The sequence below is a fragment of the Pezoporus occidentalis genome, unplaced genomic scaffold (assembly GCF_034315485.1).
Source record: "Pezoporus occidentalis ecotype Australia unplaced genomic scaffold, CSIRO_AGI_Poc_V1 ctg272, whole genome shotgun sequence".
In the NCBI taxonomy this organism is placed as follows: Eukaryota; Metazoa; Chordata; class Aves; order Psittaciformes; family Psittacidae; genus Pezoporus; species Pezoporus occidentalis.
Window position 1 is genome coordinate 844,672 of NW_026914632.1, and position 15,329 is coordinate 860,000.

At 42.0% G+C, this 15,329-nt stretch overlaps 1 protein-coding gene across 6 annotated transcripts in view; it reads right to left on the bottom strand.

The window, feature by feature from the left end:
* Positions 1-571: 571 nt before the first annotated feature.
* Positions 572-15,329, bottom strand: part of NDP (norrin cystine knot growth factor NDP) — a 19,634-nt gene continuing 4,876 nt past the window's right edge. For 4 of the 6 annotated variants that reach the window (XM_062624846.1, XM_062624840.1, XM_062624843.1 and 1 more), the window contains 2 exons: positions 7,751-8,105; positions 572-1,603 (listed from right to left, as the gene is read on the bottom strand). In XM_062624846.1, coding sequence (XP_062480830.1) covers positions 1,376-1,603; positions 7,751-7,969 — 447 coding nt within the window. In that variant the 5' untranslated portion in view covers positions 7,970-8,105 and the 3' untranslated portion in view covers positions 572-1,375. Of the gene's footprint in view, positions 1,604-7,750; positions 8,106-13,885; positions 14,015-15,329 lie in introns of all 6 variants that reach the window. The other 2 variants (XM_062624844.1, XM_062624842.1) reach the window with 1 other exon arrangement.

Consider the following 15,329-nt stretch of genomic DNA (forward strand, 5'->3'; position numbering starts at 1 on the left):
TGGTGGGAAGGCTCCTATGACTGGAGTGTTGGAATGGAAGGTTATAGGCTCTTTAGGAAAGACAGGCCAGTCAGATGGGGAGGGGGAGTAGCTATTTATGTCAGTGGTAGGCTGGAGAGTATGGAACTCTTGTCTGGGGACAGGTGATCAGTCAACACAGAGTTTGTGGGTCAGGGTCAAAGGGAGAGAGAACAGTGCTGGGGGGTATTACTGTGGGGATCTGTTCCGGACTGCCCCATCAGGAGCTTAGATATAAGGAAGAAGTTCTTTACTGTGAGGATGGTGAGGCACCGGAACAGGTTGTCCAAGGAAGTTTTGAATGCTCCATCCCTGGCAGTGTTCACGACCAGGTAGGCTCGACTCTTCGGTGACATGGTTTAGTGTGTGGTATCCCTGCCCATGGCAGGGGGGTTGGAACTAGGTGATCTTAAGGTCTTTTCCAACATTAACCATTCTATGATTCTATGAATAGCATAGAGTATAGATGAAAATAAGTCCTAGGTTTGGTCATTATTTTGGTGGCTCTGTCTCTGTACATCAACAGGTCTACCCAAGTTAAGAAAAGACTCCATTTAGTACATGTTATTTTAATCTTTGATTAGTTTTTAGCATTTGAATAATAGCTTTTGTGACATATGTGACATGTCACATTTCAGGCTTTTAGTGGGGCATAATGAGTATCATGATTTTTCACTTCTCAAGGGTCCCTCAGCCACTGAACTCTGATGCTGCACACTACAAATAATTTCAGCTGGTTAGGGCTGGGTAATCCCAGCATGACATTTCATATCCAGTTCACTTTTCAATGATTTATTTGTAATTTCTGCTAAACTGCACTTAAAGTTATCCAGGACTTGACTGCTAGATCAGTAACAGGTAACCCTTGCCAACAACACAGTTTGTTTTGAAGGCAAATATAACTAGGAGACTGAGAATAAATTGACAGGTTAAGAGATTGTGGGTGGGAACTGATGCTCATCCTCTCTCCGAATGCCAGCTTCCAGAGCATTGTGCTGTCATCCGGCTGACCTTCCTCTCTTTTTCTTCTGCTGACTGTGGCCTAAAGTAAGAGCACCTCTCTGTAGTCAGAGCTGAGCCTGAAAAAGAAGAAACTCACAAAAAATCCTTTCAGAAAAAAAGAAATGCTTCTTAAAAACAAGTCCTCGTGCTTTCACCTTTGTCACAACCCACACTTCAGTAGTGGTACCATCCAGGACCCCATGACATTATTAGCTCTCAGATACAATCCAGCCTGGTTAGTGCTGTCCTTGCTGCAATTGTACGCTGGGAATACCGGCCTCACCTTGGATTACTTCTTGGGAGCCTTCCCCACCAGCAGCATCCCAGTCCCCTCTCTGCTGTGGTAGGTACATCCCTAAGAGTTGCACTCCTCACAGTGGCAGGAGAGGATGTAGCGATAGGTGGCAGTGAGCCGCATGCCCCCTGAACATCGCAACCGCATGGCCTTCAGCTTGGAGGTCTGCGGCCTGCAGCAGTGGCAGGTGGAGCGGAAAGGCTGCTTCAGAACAGTGCTGAAAGAAACCATCGGTTCTGAGCGGGACATCTGGCTGCAGCGGCCTTCACAGCGAGCCAGCAGTACCATCTGCAAAGGAAAAGAGACAGGTTAGGAAACATGCCCCCATGGCTGCCAGCACATAGCTAACACCAGCAGATAGGTACATCCTTCCAGTCTGGCTGGTCTTTCTCCGCTTGCTGCATCCCCCGCACCTCGGCTAGGGCAGCCAGCCCCACGTAGTTCATTGCTCCTGAGCTGTGTCTGGAAGAGGTAACAGCAGAGGAGGTAACATGGGCAGGAGGAAAAGCAAGGCTCCTGAAATCCTTTGCACCAACACAAATAAGGACCAGAGGGGGTCTGAAAGCTGGCATTGGGACACCATGACTTTCCAGCCATAGTGACTGCAGCTGTGACTTGCTGACCCCAGATCTGTGGCAGCCAAGCCCTTAAGTCATCACCCATACTGTTGCTTCAGTTGGATTATTTTCCAGTGTTTTGAGTGTATTTATTGGTGATCAGCAGGACTGGTCCTCAGGGCTAGTGAACATCTCAAATGTTTAGATGTATAAACATGTACAGTACAAATATGATACTGTTTATTGCTTGTAAAGGATAAGTTTCTAGCTCCTTCCTTTTACAAAGATCACCTTGAATATATAATTGAAATTATGTGTGTGTTTATATATATATGTAATTGCATCAGTTGTATCTGTATAAAATGCCCAGCATAGTATAAGATAGTGAAAGTGTAAGGGAGTGAAAATGTAAAAAAGATGAACTCATTGCCAGACACGAGGGTTTGCTAGTAAGATTTTTTTTCAAAAGCAGTACAGGCTGCATGGTTCTGAGTTCAGTAATCCGTGACCAGAACAAGGTAACTTGCACAACAGGAGGCACTAAGAAAGGAAAGCTCATAGGAGTCATCTGCTCCCCTTCTCAGCACCTTGTTGAGCAAAGGAGATAGATAGTCCTCTAAGCCCTATAGAAAACATGGAAAGGATCTTCTGAAGCTCTGAAAATTATGTGGAAATTATCAAGGTAGTAATAGCTGTTACACAGTTTGAACAAACTCTTATGCCTTCGTGGGAAATTAAATGTTAAGCCCACATTAGCTAATTCTGCTTAACTAACAGAAATGAACTTATATCATCCAAACAAGGTTAAAATTTGACAGAGGTAGGAAAGTAGGCAGTAAAGCAATTATAAATTTATCCTGTAAACAAGGAAGAAAATTGTATTTTAACCATGCTACACATCTCATGTTTCTTCCAGACAATCTAAATGGGTAACTACGGACGTGACAGCAAATATTTTACTATGTCAAACCTTTTTGAGCTTCTTTCACTACCCATGCTGAATTGACTGCCAATCTCCAAGTTTTGCAAGCACGTATGTCAACTGTTTAGCCACAACCCAGCTTTTTATGAATCAGCTATGTCTAGCTCCTTAATACCTGTGTCTAGTGTACATGAGAACAGGGAAACAGACAATCTTTACAGTGCTAGCACCACGTTACTGATAGATAAAGAGCCACTTTTTTTCCCTTAGGAAACAAAACTCACTTCACGTAGTGACATGCAGGCAGCTGGTAAAGAGCTACACAGGTACCTAATCCCACCTGTGTTGCAAAGGGAAGACAGCAGATTGGGACATTCAGAACAGTTAGTTTGCTTCCCAGCATCTGGACAGCTCTTGCTAGGTCCCCCATTTTGACCCGTTCACCAGTGCTGTCTGTCACAGGCCATTCCCAAGCATTTGGCTGAAGAGGAGGGTAAAAAGCACTACAACGACAGCTGGCAACTGCTTGAAGATTGCAAAGACAATGGAGCCAGACACTCCTCAGGGGTGGCAAAAGGGGACATGCAAAGGCCACATATTGTTTTTGGGAGTGTTCAAAGTCCTTTCCAAACAACATTTCTATGATTTCAGCCCAAATAAATCAGCATGCATTGCTATATGGTGGTGATTTCTAATGGTTGATGCTTCTGGAGCTGGAACAGTTACTTATTTCTGGTACCATTATTCTAAGGATTTTTTATGGCACACATCAGCTCCTGAACCTTCAGGTACTTTCAGAAATGCCGGGGTGGGGGTGGGGAACCAAACACAGAAAGAACCCCAAAAAACACAAAACAGCCAAGGGCAGGATTAAGGACTACGGAAGAGTTACAGCAGTGTAATTATAAGGTAGAATTACCTGACATGACAACAACTGTATCTCAATACATTTCTTATAATGCTTTCTAATAAAAGCTTCCTATAAAAACTTTCTAAAGTAAACCCAGTCAATATTTCTTCAATGTGCAACTACATTTATCGTTTCTTAGCAAGCCTTGTCTTTAAAAACATGTATTAGTCTTTGAAGACTAATTTTAAACTCAATTTTATTAAACTTAAGTTTTATTTTGTTTTCATAAGGGTATGGTCAGTATTCATGTCATGTAAAATTACACACTGTTGAGTTTATGCCCTGTGTTTGGATGACAAATGGCACAGTACCATAGGTATTAATTGAATTTTCCAGGATAAAAAAAAAAAAAAAAATCAGATTTCCCATTTTGATTGATAGTTTTTACACTTCTGGGCTAACCTGAAGTTCTCCAGAAAATATAACCTCCTCATCCTCGTAAAACCAGAACAGCACCAGCAGATTTTGGCAATTGTGCAAATGAGCTGGAAATAGCATGTACTTTAAAAGCTCTGCTTTGCCATTTAATCAATTGCACCAGCTGCTGATTGCATCGTATACTATAGCACAATAGAGATTATCGCCTAAATAATTAGTAATGCTATGATGGCATAGCACAATAATACAGTGGGTATATAAATAGTAAAAATCTGAGGGAATTTTATAACCTGATATGCATGCCTCTTGGCTCCCCTTATCCTCTGCACATGTGAGCTTGTGTGTGTCACCTTGTGGTGCTGGATCCAGAAGCACAGCATGCTACAGCATGAGAGTCATGGGAGTCTAGTTTGTGAGCAGCTAGGGAAGAACATGTTTTCTTACTTAAAGTCATCAGTCTAGGTCGGTATCTGGAAGGTCACAAAAACCAGCAGCTTGAATCTGAGGCAATATTTGACTGATCATTCAAGCTCTATTCTGGAAATTTGGAAGCTGTAAAGTAGTTTGTTATTAATGGTGTTTATAGATTCTTCTCCACATTCTTCAGCAACAAGTTGAGGCCTGAAAGCAGATGGGCCGAGATGTTTGAGAACGGACTTTTACATATTATCCGTGGCCTGGATGCAAGCAAGCATTACTGAAAATTTCCTGAGCTATCTCATGAATATATCATCAAATACTTGCTAAATCTTTCTTCATCTGCTCCATGTCTGTCTGGGATGGACTCTTCAGTGCAAGGCTGTTAGTGGTAGCACACTTCTGGCACATCTGAAGGAAGCACTTACGACAGCCAATACTGTAATTTAGCAGTCTCTGGTTGCAGTGGCAAGGCAATCCAGCACATCAATGAAGACCAGAAGGTCTCCGTGACAGAGGTCAAGCAGAATCCAATATAGTCAGGAAAGACAATACCTCATCAGCTGATACAAACATTTCCTTGAAGTCAAAGGAAAACACTGTTTTTCAGGAACAAATAACCTTCTTCCACCCTTCTTTTGTTATACATTCTGTTACTATAATGGACTACATTTCTGAAGGCTTTGGAAACCTGTTTCCAACATCTGCCTGAGGTCACAAGCAAGAGGGATTTTAATGATTAAATTAAATTGGGTGGATATTTCCAAACGTAACAAAACTACTTCCCATGTGGGTATAATTGGCAGCCTCCACGTAGAAGCACAGTGGACATAATCCTTTTTTAACCAAGACAGACAGCAAACATACTATGTCTTGCAATTTCTGAAGCCATTTTTAACTTCTGTAATTCTATGCTGCACTAAAACAGAAAACATATGGAGTGAAAAAGAATGGCTTGGTGGAACCAATGTATAGTGCCAAAAAAGGGCAAAGTCTCTGACATCAGTTGGCAGTCCAAGCTTCACAATGGAAACTCAGTGAAAACAAGAGGTACCACAATTCCCACAGCTACTGCCACAGAATGTTCCTTTATTTAACTTGTTTATATTTTATCACAATATATATAGGGACAGACATTGCATCTAATTTTCATTAGCAAGTCCAATATTGGTCTGTGTTTGTATGCTAGATCCAGAACAGAAGCCATATGTCTACCAGGGTGATTCAGATTCCTGAGACCTCAAAAAAAAAAAAAAAAAAAAAAAAAAAGCTTGATTTAACAAACAGATGTTTTCTAGGAAATGTCAAAATTATTTTGCTTTGTATGGAAACTGTTTTCATTTTCCACTTCATAAGAAAGTCCATACAACATACAGTATTGTTAAAAAACTGTTCCTGAAACCATTGTAGAATTTGGCAAGCCAAGAGATGTGATAATATTTTTAAACATGATTTCCATTAAAGGCTTGAATTTAAAAAACAATCACTGACATTTTTGCAGTCAGTTACAAATGTTTATGTCAACAGCTTTTTTCTCAAAGCTCAGTTTTGAAATAATGTGGTTTTCATTACAATGCATTCTGTGTTCTCATTTCTATTAGTCCCTATCCTAAAGGCCTGATTGATTTTCAGTGTCACTAGGGATGGTAAGAAATTGAGTTCTTGTTGACTTTCTGTCTCTCTTTTTCTTTCTCTGTCTCTTTTTTATTCTCTTTCTTTCTCTCTTTCTTTCCCTCTCTCTTCTCTCTCACTCTTTCTTTCTCTCTCTCTTTTTCTCTTTCTCTCCTTCTGTCCCTCCCTTCCTCTTTTCTTCAGAAAAATAACCCTCTGTCTGATGTCTGTGGGAGCCCAGAGTGCAGAGGGCAGAGGGGGATCAAGTAGTACATGAGGTTACTGTTCGAACTCAGAAGCAGTAGGGCAGAAGTCCGATTTCCCACCGCTGTGGATCAGCCATGGTTATGCCAAACTGGGCAGGCAGCACTGCTGTGAGACCAGTGTAATCAGAGAGGGGCTTTTCCCAGTGCCCCATTTCGAGGCTGTCAGCCCCTCTCTGGAGAGCAGGCACAGGCAAGCCCCACAGAAGATTCACATTGCACTGAACAGGTCTTATTTTCTGTTGATGCTTCTCTCTGTGCTTTATTTTAATTCTTATGGCCTGCTACTACCTCTGGTATTACCTCACCCCTGTGCTTATCACGGGAAGCAAGTAACTCACTGCACACAAAGGCATCTGGGGGTCTTCTCAGCTAGTGCTGCACCCATCTGAACTGCACGGATCCTCCCTCCTTGGAAATCCTCTCAGGATCACCACTGCTGGGGTCTTTTATTAAGTAACCCTTTTGTCCTGAAACCTGTCACATACCTGTCTCCCATTGCTCTCTTACCCAGCACAGGGCTGGCAAAAGCATTCGTGCTGGCAGTTGATCTCTTTCATTAATCCAGGGGTGTGGGTGCATAAGGCAAAGCTACTTTCTGCAGGACAGAGGAATGGGCCAGTTTGAGGCTGTACATCTGAATGTACAGTATGTGTTACCCCAGCCAGAACAAATTAGGACCAAAAAAAAAAGGGACCAGTAAGGATTTTTCCATTGTTTTTCTCCATTCTTTTCCTTCACACAATGAAATAGATGACTGTAGGGTACATGTGCAGACTGCTAAATCATTTTGACAGAAAAAAATTCAGGCTTAAAATCTCAAATGAAAGGCAATATTTTATTTCTATCTGCTTCTAACCCTGACAGTAAACATCTGATTGTCATTTTGTGTGAAAACAAAGGCCTTGAAACTAAATAGGGGAAAAAAAGCACTGTTTTTCACATTTTATTTTCACTACCATTTTACAGCTTGATTCTTTATCTCTGTATTTCACCTTGAAATTTGTAAGTTTACATATTCTAGATTAAAAACTCAGTTGAAGGACAGGGTGGCTGGGATGATCTAAACTTCCAAACTAGCTCATCTCCTTGGCACCAGTGGCTGAGGCCCAGCGTGCTCCTTTGAATATTATTATTTAGCACATTAGCTTTACCATCATGGTGTGTATCTCCTTTTGAAAAGGTGAAAAGAGAGTCAAGAGCCTTTCTCTCCAGTGCCAGTTCTAATGTACACACTTACATGTCTCTACATCTACATGTCTTTGCAACTAGATTTTGGTAGTAAGGAATTTGTGCAGAGAAAATCACTCCAAATGGCTCATTTTAACAACCCTGTCAATGCAGCACCCTGCTGTGAGGGGGTAAGGGAAGTCTTACCTTCGAGCTACACTTGTAGAGCGGGTGGCTGATGGAGTCAACATAGTGATGCCTCATACAGCGGCTGGGGTCGGGGTCGATCATGAAGGAACTGTCTGTTTTACTGTCTGCATCTCCCATCATTGCCAGGAGTGAAAGCATGGAAATCGAAGCCGCAAGTACGTGATTTCCCATTGTCGAGGAACTTCTCGCTGATAACAGCAGAGGGAGGCAGAGCATTAAAGAAACTCCAAATACTGGAAGCCAGTTCCTTTCCAGGATGGTGAAAAGTCTGGTTTAAGTGTCTTAGCTGTCATTCTTCTTCTCAAGTTGGAGTTTGCTGAAATTGTAATCCGTCAAAGAATCTCCTGCATAGCTGGAATAAAAACAACATCAATCACAATCCTGACCAAAAAGACCTCTGAATTAAAACATATAAATAATACAAAGGCACACAGGATTTTTGCTAGCCAAAATACATGCTCTAAGTGAGCATCATTCCCACAGTAGGCAAGTATATGGCATTAGGGAAAACACGTTAAGGCCCTGTTACCTTAAGCATTGCTCTAACATTTCACTGGGGAGAACCTTTTGACTTTTAACAGCACAAGTGGTGTAATGCTAATCTTTTTCACTGGGTGATGTCCCTAATGGGTACCCCTCAAAACTGGTGATTTGGATCAACATCTGAGATTTCTGCAAATTGAAAGAACTATGTATCCACTCAAGTCATCCAAGGGGGCAAAGTTAGGGTGCCTCCTGCATTACAGATGGAGATTTCTTTCCTAGGTAGCGCATGGGAAGGATGAAGGCAGATTGACCTCTGGCCTTAGGGCCTGTATGTAGGCCTCCTGCAAGGACAAAGGAACCCCCAGGATGGAGGGATGCTGAGGGTCTGAGTCCATACATGAGCAAAGTGTTCCCCAGGAATCTTGCTGAGCACTGACCTGCACTGCATGGAGCACTACTTACGTCTCTGGCTGCCCTGCCCTCCTGACTACCAAATTCAGACACGTGCAGGTGGGCATGCCTTACTTGGTTTCTCATCAGGCTGCACTCGCTCAGTGTCAGTCTTTTCCCCCTTCATTAAATAGCAGCATCTGAAAAATACACTATATTCCATAACATCCAAATATTATGGATTCCATAATATCCAGCTGCCACTTGGGAAAAAAAAAAAAGCAACATATGCAGGTGGAGTCACATGTATATCCACCCAGACATCCGGATTTTTGGTGCATGTTGGAGACCAGGAGATCCCCCAGAAAACAGGCACAGGGCAGCCCCTGAAATGCTGCCTGGAGCTCTGTGCCAGCAGGGAAATGGGGGGTATCTGCTGCATCTGCTTCATCACAGCCCCTTGATCCTTCTCACAAAGCCTGTAATCTCAAATGAGTGGTTTAATTTCTCTTTTTCTAAAAACAGCCGTAGCTTGAAAAAGCTCTGAATTATTCACCTAAATACAACCTGATGAAGCAAAGGATAGTCATAACTAAACTTAAAAGCATGAGAACTTTCTGAAGAAACTTACGATAGAACAGTTCCCTAGTCACAGAGAACTGCTTCCCTAGAGCCTCTTGCCTATTTAAGAGCTGATGTGTGCCTTTACTGCCTTATACAAGCCTCTTTCCAAACTGTTTTCTGGTTTGCTGGCAATACTCTAAACCAACTGATACGTATCTCCCAAACAGCCTGAAATTACAAGGCCTCCCCACCAGAGTGCTTGATGATTTGTGTACTGCTTTATAGCTTGCTCAAACACTGTTGTGAGAGGAGTGCATAGCAGTGAGAAACACTTCAAGAGTTCATCCAAGCTGGGAGTCAGGACTTGTCGGGCTGAAGTGACAGCCTGGTATATTTTCCTCAAGCAAATGTTTTTCAATGTATATGGCATTAAAAAAATGCTATGTCTTTGCAGTATAAGGAGCTTAAAAAACACTAACACTGAGGATCTTGCATACATTTATGCACAGTCTCATGCATGTCCGTAAATATCTCTCCAAACATTTTAGGAGGGTAAGAAAAATCTCTTGGTCATGGGAACAGGGACTTCTTCCCAGAACTGAACTGTTACTACTCTGGTTCATGCAGATGATGCCCAAGCATTAGCTAACAGGAGGAGTGATGCACTTTTATTTTTTTATATTTAACCTTTTACCTACATTCCTATTCTTCTTTAGAAAGAGGCTGACCAAAACATGCTGCTTGGCAAGGTCTCTCTCCAACATAGTTAATCAGTATTACACACCCAGTAATTCTTTCTCTGTCCAAATAAATTTGCTTGATATTGGACAGTCTCAGCTCATGTAATAATATATCTAGGGATCCCCATTTCCCACTCTCTCCGTCCCACTGTTAATTTTGTGCTTCTATATCTTTCTATGGTTCTGATCAGTATGATTTAATACAGTGAGAGAAATCCAGAGTCCTGGCTCTGTTTTCAAAGGCTTATCTCTCTAGTTTTCTTCAGGAAATAATTGAATGACATAGAGTCTGCCTCATGAAAACACTTTGAAAAAGCTGGAAAGAAGTGGGGAAAAATGTGAGAAAAGGAAGATGTCTGTACCTTCTTCAGGGTAAGCACAGCACAACACAAAAAGTATTAACACTTTCACAATCTTTTAAAATTTCCCCAGTACCTCCCTGACAAAGAAATGTAGTGGGGTTTAGCAACAAAACTTTGAAAGAAGAAAAAAGTACTATTATCACATATTTGTTAGTAAAAAGAGAGACCATAAAAAGATGTAAATTGGACCCATATTTTGTAAAGAATCTGTGTACAGTTGTTGACAGACATACTGCCAAAGTGCATGTGTAGGTATTGGAAGCAGGACTGCAGACAACACCGGGCTGTTTGCACATGCCAGTATCTCTTAACATACATATATAAAGTATACAAACACATTTTTCAAGTACATAAGCCATATATAACTGAGATACATGGGAAAAATGTCTCACAGGGACATTTAAACATATAGAAGTTTGCGTGTATATTTTTGATTGTGCAAAAAAGTCTAAATATCTTCACTCGGGTACATCACTGTGATAAAGTATGCTGACATGACATTTGTATCTTCCATTTCCAGCTGATACTGTACAATGACATTTCCCTTTAACATTCTGTTGTTTGGGCTTGGGTTTTGTCTTTTGGGGGTTTTTTTTTTTTTTTTTTTTTTGGTTGTTGTTGTTGTTTGTTCTAAACAAGGTATTCTTTTTGAAATGCTGTCTGAAATTATAAAATTCTAAACAGTAAGACAGTATTGAGTCATATATGTAGCTTCCAGTTTATTCTTCTGTCTAAAACCAGAAGCAAAAACACCTGTAATCATTAATCACTATAGCTATACTTATGACAACATTTTGTTTCATTTGAAAAATACATTTTTTAAATAAAAATCAACAATTTCACATAGAAATTTTTTCTTTTATTTGAGCTGGTTTTCCCTTAATTTCTTTTCATGTGAAAAACTAGCAAACAGCTCATTTCCCAGGCTAACAAAAAGGAAGATAAAATGCTTCCTCTTTACAGCATCCATTAAAGAAAAAGATGCAAAGGTGACTTCATGTACTCAGGCTGAAAATTGGCTACAGAAATATTTGGCCTAACTGTGGATGAAAGCCACTACTTTCTGTTTTTTCACAATTCACTGATATGGGTATTACATGTTGTCAGTAATAGGCTTATAGTGTCTTTTCCATATAACTAGTTTTCAGGATTTCATAAAGACATAACATGCTAAAAGCTGTTACAGCTGTTACCTGCAACTGCTACAGCTGTTCCCCAAGAACTTCAGTGAAAGATAGAAGACATCTCAAAGAAAGACCACATGAACATACAATCCGAGACTGTATTACACATGAACATAGGGGTAGAATTAGGGTTATTTTTCCAACTTCATGTTGTTATTAACTGCTTTTGAATGTTGAAATAAAGATTTTTTTTTAATAGTCTTAATACCATTTAGAGAGTGGTGAAGGTTAAGATTTTGTTTTGCTTTAAGGACAGAAGAAAATTCCATCATCTGGAATTATTTAGCCAGTCACTTTGTGAGAACATAAACAGAAATTCCCTTTTTGCTATGTATCTTGGAAAAAATAAAGAGCTGAGCAATTCTCCAAAGGTCTATTGGATCTGTACCGCTTTTACCCTGGAAGGTAGGAAGGGAGCAATGGAAAAGCTCATTTATAGTGTATTTCTACTTAGCTGTTCCCCGCTCCTGAGCCCCCTGAATTAGGCATGCACGTATGTTCAGCTTGGCCTCCATTTGATGTGCATTTTGTCTGCTTGAGACTCCTGCTTGACAATGAGGGTACAATTCAAGTCACTCACTGCCTTTTATGTTTTGGAGGCTGCCAAAATGCCATTGGAGCAGCAGTGTGTATATATAACTAAGCCTGGCCTTGCACGCTGTGCATATTTAGTAAACACAATTACTTGGATCCTACCATGTGGTTCCCTCATTCTGAATTTGTTATGTAAACAGAAGAGTTACAAGACTACTCAGTTTCTCCAAACTCCAGCCCTAGAAAAGTGTTACTAACCATGTATGTGTATACATATGTGTATGTGTGTGTAGTTTGGAGCTGCTGTTTGGAGACAAAAGCCACAAAGATCTTCATGAGACCAAACCAGATTTCTGAAGAACTTTACCCAGCCTGGAAAAGTTTAGGCCAGAAAGATGAGGGTGTGGGGGTTTTGTGCTCCAAGATCTGGACTGAAGTGGAAGTGACTTGGGCAAACTACAGGTTATACCTGTATATAACTGTCAGGTTCTGCAGGATTATACTCTCCATGAGGAGGGCCACGAAAGGGATGGGGATGGGAAGGCAAGGAGGAACAATCTTCCTCTGGGCATGGGGTAGTGCTGTCATGTCCCCACTGATGGGGATTTCTGAATAATGGATCTGTGCTTTCAAGGTGCTTGAGGAACCATTGTTTCTGCTCCTGCAATAAGTTGCCAAGACCTCAGCTGGCCTGTCAGCTGGGGGGCCCCTAGAGCTATTCCATGCTCCATCAGAGCTACCAGATGTCAGCAGCAGCTGGACTGCACTATTGCCTGGGCTACCCTTGTGAAGGGGTACCTGTGTCCCAAAGCCATGCATTGTTCTTTATATCTGGAGCTCAAATCTTGCTCTAAAGACACATCTGTGCTGGCACATTAAACCCCCTTGTAGTGGCTCTTTAGCCCTGCAGCCACATGGCATGGAGAGGTCTGTTCTCAGACCTCCTCCAGCCTCCACAGTAGTCAGAAGGCTTTCAGCCCCCACAACCACCTGCACCATGCCTGGAAACCTATTGAGAAGCACTGTGTACTATGGGACAAAATTGTACGAGTGACTTAGCAATTTAAGAGAACAGTTTATCTGGTAGGAGAGACCACCTACGATGCTATGCCTGATCCTGCTTTCTGTTGAAAACTTAGAGGCTGTATTTTAGCTCCATAAATAAATGTAGCTCTCTTCTCACGTAGTTATTTTACTGTGGTCTTCTCTGTTCCAGCAGTGAAGTGGCTGGCATCCTGTAAATGCTATCAAAATCCTCTCTCTGCTCTGCCCCTGACTTTCAAAACACCTGACAAAGTCACTGACCAGCCATGTGGTAACTGTGAAGCAGCAGGTGAACACAGGGAACTCCGGTTTGTGAAATGTCTCCATGCAGCATTTGAACAGGTTCCTTCCCCTCCCAACACAGGGCAAATACCATACTAAATATTTTGAGTGAGATCCTTATAGGTGTAAGTAACTGAAAAGCCTGCCCAAGGCCTCATTGTGCCAAATGAGCATTTGCCCTGCGGACACCCAGCTGTGTTGAAGCTTGTCCCCTCTGACACCCAGGGGAATGTTCTCAACCTTTGTACAGGTGCTTCATCTCCCCATTGCACAGTAGGTTGCAGGGTAGCGTTCCCCTGCATGAAAGGTACACAAATAACACACACTCCTGATGCAAGCTGGCAACAGCAGGTGGGCAAGAGGAGAGGGGAAGGAAAAAAGCAGTAGAAAGGAAAACAGGCTCAAAAGAAGGGACTCAAGCCTCTTCACCTTGTGTCTACAGGAGGGGAGCACATCTCCTACCGAGGCTGTGCTATCCTACTGCCTGCCAGCCAGCAGCTGCGGAGTGTTGCCCCATAAAAACCAAGAAGATAAAATAGACACTACCTCTGAGCAGTCAGAAATGTCAAACACGCTGATGGTATTTGAAAGAAACTCTTGTACATCATTTCTCGCTGTGAAGCTTTGCTAGTCTTTTAGTTTTTCAGGAGATGAATATCTGTGACTGTAAGCAGACTGAAAAAACAGAAAGACCATCGTATTTGAAGCATAAAAAATAACATAGTAATTGCAGCAAATGTAATGGAAGAACACGCTGCTGCAAGCAGCCTGGGAGCATGAGCAGGAATGGGATGAGCATGCATGGGACTGGTTCCCTGGGCTTTGATGGGGTGACTTGTGCAAGGCTCCCTTAAGTGTTTACTCAGCAGGGACCCGATGCATGAGGTGGAACAAATTAAGCTGAACAGCACTTGAGCTGGCTGAGTTTCCCTCTCCTTTTGAAGTTTCCAAGAACATTTCCAGTCCTTCAGGTAGCTAGGAGAGGGGGAGCTAACAGCGCCTTCCTGCTCGGTGGTTGAAATAACAAACTCTAGTGGGTACTGCAAGCTGGCGCCCTGCCAGCAGACAGGGCAACATGGAGAAAAGGTTTTTAATATACTTGCAAAGAATAACTACTGGCAGACAAAAGAGCGCTTGTATTTTTGTTCTTTCCTTTTCCTGCTTCCAGGAAACTTTAAATAGATTGATTAAGGGCATGCATGGGATCCCTCTCTAATGAGCTAGTAGAGCCATTTAATGGCGAGGTGATGCCAGCCTTAGGTTCTTTCTTTATTCTTGTGTCTCGCCGAATATCAGAATAGTCATGGTCTTGAGTCTGAGACAGGAATTAAGAGGAATACAGTTTTCCACTTGTTCATCCAGAGAGTGTCGGATGGGATCACTCCTCACTGAAGCACCAGGTGCAGAGCTGAGCTAAGTAAGGTTGACCATCCCTCTCCGGAGGCAAGCCAGCAAAGATGGTAGCTGGGTAAAGTGCAAATACTCCCAGCAAAGCATTAGCTATAGGATTTGCTCCAGTAATTACCTCTGCTTTAGTCTTGTGACCCAACATGAGGCAAAATGACTCTTGGCCAAATTACAAGTGGCTGAGAGGCCTAGGGCATTCAGGCATGTCATCTACCTGTTGGAGTGTGTTACAAGCAGGTGGGCAGTTTTTATTCTGTCTTTTGCATATTTTCTAGAGAATGCAAGGGACTGTAGTCATCAGTAGATGCAGCAATAGGAACGGGTTTCTTATTCTTTAAAACTAAGCAAAGACATCCCTGCCACTGGCACCAGCAGACAGTGCTATGCATGCTGGAGATAGCACATCATTGAAGGGCATGTTCCCTCTTTCCTGACCCAAGGGGCAAAATCCTTTCTTCTTTTATACACAGGCAAAATTCAGACCACCATCCATATACCTCAGCCTCTGATAATTAGGGAACCTAAATATTTGGCTCATGGTAACAATTTGATGTCTTCTAACAAGGGAAGCAGCATTCTCCTA